This window comes from Benincasa hispida, chromosome 7 (genome assembly GCF_009727055.1).
Source record: "Benincasa hispida cultivar B227 chromosome 7, ASM972705v1, whole genome shotgun sequence".
Classification (NCBI taxonomy): Eukaryota; Viridiplantae; Streptophyta; class Magnoliopsida; order Cucurbitales; family Cucurbitaceae; genus Benincasa; species Benincasa hispida.
Window position 1 is genome coordinate 32,097,104 of NC_052355.1, and position 6,086 is coordinate 32,103,189.

General features: G+C 42.5%; 1 protein-coding gene and 1 non-coding gene across 2 annotated transcripts; one reads left to right on the forward strand and one right to left on the reverse strand.

Annotated features, from left to right (window-relative positions):
• Nucleotides 1-827: 827 nt before the first annotated feature.
• Nucleotides 828-1,394, reverse strand: LOC120081059. The gene is made up of 2 exons (XM_039035739.1): nt 1,301-1,394; nt 828-1,249 (listed from the first exon to the last, which is right to left on the reverse strand). Exons 1-2 carry the CDS (start codon nt 1,392-1,394, stop codon nt 828-830), a joined length of 516 nt encoding a protein of 171 aa, XP_038891667.1.
• Nucleotides 1,395-5,488: 4,094 nt separating this feature from the next.
• LOC120082305 lies at nt 5,489-5,592 on the forward strand. Its single transcript, XR_005483136.1, has one exon. It is a non-coding gene; the product is annotated as a small nucleolar RNA R71 (small nucleolar RNA).
• Nucleotides 5,593-6,086: the final 494 nt, after the last annotated feature.

Consider the following 6,086-nt stretch of genomic DNA (forward strand, 5'->3'; position numbering starts at 1 on the left):
TGATTTGAATTTCAAAAAAATGAATGCGGATTCATACTCGGGAGGTCAAAATAGTCAACACGGAAAAAATCATAAAATCAAAATGTTGACTTTTTGGTCAAAGTTGTGACTTTGACCAAAAATGACTGTTTTGCCCTTTGACTATAGTTAGTGGGAAAATCCAAACTTTTGTTGGATAATTCCATTAACAAAATAGTGGGCTAGATGTTGGCTTATAGTGGAGACATTAAGCCCACTAAGTGAGTGGATTCTAGGTGTTGGGTTTTTGTGAAGTTTTTTTTCAATGCAATTTTTGCATGCCTTTTTTTCTATAAATTGGGGATTCTTCAATTTAGTTAAAAGACTTTTTGCCATTTTGAAAATTAGTTTCTGATATTTGGGCTGGAAAAATTACATTGTGAAGAAAAAAAAAAGAACACCCAAACCTACTCAAAATTCCATTCCTCATTTTTCATCCTCTTTTCTTCTCTCTCAGTTCTCTTCATCCACCGGGTCCCACAACTCGGTTCTGAGTCCAGAGGATAGTAGGTGAACTTAGTGGTGGTTCAAAAGAGTTCGGGTCGAGATTCAACGAGGAGAAGCGACTTTCGGGAGCTTCAAAGGTAGCATCTTCTACATTTTTAATTCACTGTTTTTCCCTTCATGATGCATGCTTATTCCTTTAATTTAAGAGTATTAGAGTTTTTGTAATTGGGTCCTAATTCCGCTGCGTATGTCTCGTGTTCCATCAAGGTTTCTAAGCACTCGAGTACTTTTGTATTCTCAAGACGCGTCCTTTCAACTGGAATATATGACGATGCAAACGCAGGGATGCTTCGACGCGGGCCTCAGCTGACTTTGCGTAGTGCGAGAGAGGACTTTTGACATTCCAGTCCATCTTCAAAGTATGGCTTTACTCTTTGGCCATTTACTTTGAATATGTTGGTGCCATCCTCTCGTGTTAATTCCACTGCTCCATATGGAAAGATTGTCTTAATGATAAAGGGTCCTGACCACCTGAATTTTAACTTCCCTGGAAACAAATGTAGACGTGAATTGAACAAAAGAACTTTTTGGCCAACAACAAGATCTTTTTTACTGATGCATTGGTCGTGCCAACGCTTTTTCTTCTCTTTGTATAGCTTGTTGTTCTTGTACGCGTTCAATCGCCACTCCTCAAGCTCATTGAGCTGTAGTTTGCGTTGAGCTCCCGCAACGTCCAAGTTCATGTTCAGTTTCTTAACTACCCAAAATGCCTTGTGCTCCAGCTCTAAAGGTAAGTGACAAGCTTTTCCAAATACATGAGAGTATGGAGACATACCTATAGGGTTTTTATAAGCAGTCCTGTAGGCCCAGAGTGCTTCATTCAGCCTCTGTGCCCAGTCCTTCCATGTAGCATTGACAACCTTCTCCATGATAGATTTGATTTCTTGATTGGATACTTCCGCTTGACCATTTGTTTGTGGGTGGTAGGCAGTAGCGTTCTTGTGCCTAACATTATTTGCAAGTAATTTAGAAATGATGCGATTAATGAAGTGCGTACCTTCGTCCCTTATCAGGGCTCTTAGCGTTCCAAATCGCGTGAAAATGTTCCTGGTAAGAAACTAGGAAACAGTGGATGCATCATTCCTAGAACAGGCTACTGCTTCTACCCATTTTGACACATAGTCTACTGCAAGCAGGATATACTGTTGGCCACAAGACAAGGGAAAAGGTCCCATAAAATCAATACCCCAAACATCAAACAACTCAACTTCGAGAATATTGTTCAAGGGCATTGCGTCCCTTGAAGAAATATTCTCGGTGCGTTGGCAGGGGTCACAATTATGAACAAACTCCCTCGCGTCTTTGAAGAGGGTGAGCCAGAAGTATCTGCTCTGAAAGATCTTCGCAGCGGTTCTCTGCCCACCGAAATGCCCTCCGTAAGGAAAGTCATGACACTCAGATAAGATACGTTGTGTATCCTCCTCCGGAACGCATCGACGCATTATGGAGTCAGGGCCTTGCTTATATAGAAACGGTTCATCCCAAAATAAAACTTGTTGTCATGTATTAACTGTTTCTTTTGCTAAGAGTTGAAGTTCCCAGGGAATTGCTTGGTAGTTAAGTAATTGACGATGTCCGCATACCAAGGTTCCCTGACTTTAACTCTGAACAGGCTTTCATCAGGGAATGCGTCCTTGATTTCACTTTCTTAATCTTGCATTTCTTGATGTTCTAGCCTGGACAGGTGGTCAGCCACCTGGTTCTCGGTTACCTTTCTATTCTAAATATCTATATCAAATTCCTGTAGCAGTAGCACCCATCTTATCAATCTTGGCTTCGTGTCCTTTTTACTCATCAGGAATTTTATGGCTGAGTGATTGGTATATATGGTGGCTGACGCACCAACTAGGTAAGATCTAAACTTTTCAATACCAAACACTACAACCAACATTTCTTTTTCAGTGGTGGTGTAGTGTTCCTGAGAGTCATTCAGAGTTTTGGACGCGTAAAAGATGGGATGTATCAAATTTCCATTCTTCTGCCCTAACATTGTTCTAACTGCCACATCACTCGTGTCGCACATAAGAATAAAATGTTGCGTCCAATCCAGTGCTATTAATACTGGGGCTGTCGTCAATGCATATTTCAAGGTTTTAAACACGTTAGTGTAGTCTTCATTAAAATCATAGGGCCGGTTCGCCTCTAGTAATGTGCTCAGTGGTCACACAATTTGAGAAAATCCTCTAATGAATCTTCTATGGAAGCCAGCATGCCCTAGCTTTAACATTCGATGGTGGTGGAAGTTTTGCCATGACATCTATTTTGGCTTCATCTACTTCCAACCCAGCCTTGGATACTTTGTGGCCTAAGACAATTCCTTCAGTCACCATGAAGTGACATTTTTCCCAATTCAGTACAAGGTTTGTTTCCTCGCATCGAGCGAGGACGACCTCCAAATTATCTAGGCATGAGTGGAATGAGTCTCCAAAGATTGAGAAATCGTCCATGAAGACTTCAATGGTCTTTTCTAAGAAGTCGGAGAAGATAGCCATCATACACCTTTGAAATGACCCCGGTGCATTACACAACCCAATGGGCATGCGTCTGAATGCAAATGTTCCAAAGGGACAGGTAAACGTTGTCTTCTCCTGATTTTCTGGATCAATCAAAATCTGGTTATAACCAGAGTATCCATTAAGAAAGCAGTCAAATTCTTTGCCTGCAAGTCTTTCAAGCATTTGATCGATGAAAGAAAGGGGGAAGTGGTCTTTCTTAGTTGTTGCGTTGAGCTTCCTGTAATCCATACAGATGCACCAGCCCGTGATAGTCCTCGAAGGTATGAGCTCATTATTGCTGTTGACTATCACAATCGTTCCCCCTTTCTTGGGAATGCATTGGACTGGACTTACCCAACTACTATCGGATATAGGATAAATAACTCCCGCGTCCAACCATTTTAAAATTTCTTTCTTGACCACTTCTTTCATTATGGGTTCAGCCTTTTTTGAGGCTCGATTGACCCCGACTTCCTTTCTTCCAGCCTAATCTTATGCTTGCAAGAAGATGGACTAATGCCACGGATATCCGCAAGCGTCCAGCCTATTGCACGCTTGTGCTTTTTCAGCATCTGCAAAAGAGATTGCTCGTTAGGCTCTGTAAGATTTGCGGAAATGATCACAGGTAAAGTGTTATTGGTTCTAAGGAATGCGTATTTCAGGTGACTAGGTAATTGTTTTAACTCGAGTTCTGGTGGTTTCTCAAGTGATGGACGTGTTGGTATTATCCGCCGCTCACTCAGACTTAGCGGCTCAGATTCTTTCAGGTTTTCCTCCAACGTGAGGACCTCACATACATGGGTCTCTTCTTCCGGCAACTCAATACTGTTTAGTTGACAATCTTCACTATCTGGGAATTTCAATGCGTTGAGCACATTGAACTTCACCTCTTGATTATCTATGCGCATATTTAATTCTCTTTTATGCACGTCAATTAAAACTTTCCCAGTAGCTAAGAAGGGGTGTCCAAGGATAATTGGTACCTCCCTATCTGCTTCATAATCCAAGATAGTAAAGTCTGCTGGGAAGATGAAGTTGTCAACGTTTACTAGAACGTCTTCAATCTTTCCTTTCGGGTACTAATTGTTTTGTTAGCAAGCTGAAGAGTAACAGAAGTGGGTTGTGCTTTGCCAATTTCCAGTTTCTTAAAAATTGAGAGTGGCATGAGATTAATGCTAGCTCCCAAATCGCACAACGCATGACCCACATCCAATCATCCTATCAAGCAAGGAACTGTGAAGCTCCCAGGGTCCTTCTGCTTCTTTGGTAGACTGTTGCTTACTAACGCGTTGCACTCTGCATTAGCGTGATTACTTCCTTCTCACCGACTCTTCTTTTCTTCGTCAAAATGTCCTTTAAAAATTTGACATATATTGGCACTGCTCCAAGGCCTCTATAAGTGGAATGTTGATATGCAACTGCCTTAGGAGCTCAAGAAAGCGCTTGAATTTTTGTTCATCATTCTTCTTCATCAGACGCCTAGGGAATGGTGCGTTCAGCGGCACCTCAGGCTTTCCTGCATTAGACATACTGGGTTCTAAATGGCTTGTAGTCTCAGGCGTTCTTTCTTTTTGATCCATTGAACGTGTGATGCGTTCTTTCGAAGGACTGCTGTTTCTTGGATTCATTCTTCTTTCTTCAAAAGCTTTTCCACTTCGCAACGTCACTGTGTGACATTGCTTCTTCCCATTGTTGTTCCCAGGTGTTTCAGTATTGCTAGGTAGAACTCTAGGCTGCCTGCTTTTCAGCTCGCTCGCTATCTGCCCTACCTGGATTTCTAGGTTTCTGATAGACGACGCCTGACTTTTCAGCAATGCGTCATTCTAGGCTATGTATTCCTTCAATAGGTTCTCAAGCGGAGATCCTGAGCTCGACGTCTGTTCTCCTCTATTAAAGGGTTGTTGATGTGGCTGATGCATTTGTTGAAATGCAGGCGGCGGTCCATTCCTTTGTTTTTGGTTCGCCTCTGGGTGGTGCTCTTGATGATTTCCTCCTGTCCAAGAAAAATTTGGATGGTTTCTTCATCCAGGATTATATATATTGGAAAGTGGCTTGTTTTTAATGAAACATACTGACTGAGGATTTTGTGGGCAATCCGCATAGGAGTGAGGATCTCCACAACCCACACAGTTAACCATAGGCTGCCCAAACGCCTCTACCCATTCACCTTCTATTGATTTGATGCGTTTCCTAGCGTTGTGTTCTGCAAAAGGCTGGTCATCGTAGCCACTTGATTTGAAAGTGTGGCTATTGCATTGGAATCGATAGAATTAACGTTCTGAGATCTCTTCTCTTCCATCATACGTATCTCCACCCATTCCATGTTGTGCTTAGCAATGCGGTCTAATATCTTTTTAGCCTCAGTGTAAGATTTGTCCATAAGTCCACCAGCCGTTGCTGCATCCGCTGCCATCTGCGATGCTCTATTCAGTCCTCCATAAAACGTCTCCATTTGGATAGTTAGAGGTAGTCCATGGTTTGGGAAATTCTTAACCAATCCCTTAAAACGCTCCCATGCGACGTTTAAGGTTTCAGCTTCTTCTTGTTCAAAATTCATAATCTCTCAACGCCTCCTCGCGTTGGTGGTAGGTGAGAAGTATTTTTGCATAAATTTTTCCACCAACTTCTCCCAGGTGGTGATTTCACCAGGCTCCAGTGAGCTCACCCATGTTTTGCATCATCACGCAAAGAATAGGGGAACAAAGACAGCCTGATCGCCTCTGGGGTGATTCCAGGAGTCACAAATGAATTACACGTTTCCAGGAAATGCTTCATGTGGGCGTGAGGATCTTCACCACGACCACCCCCAAATTGTCCAGCAGTCTGAAGCATTTGGAGCATTACAGATTTCATCTCAAATCTGGTCCCGTCTAGTGTTAGGTAGATGATTCCTGGAGAGAAATCATACAGTACAGGGGACGCGTACTCTCTCATAGGACGCGTGCTGCTATTCGCCATTAGGATTGGATTTGTGCAACATGAGCTAGCTGCTGAGCTAGTTGCTGATTTTCTTATTCTTCTACCATTGCTCGTTGTCTGTTCTGTTGTCTGAGAAATTGTTGCCTC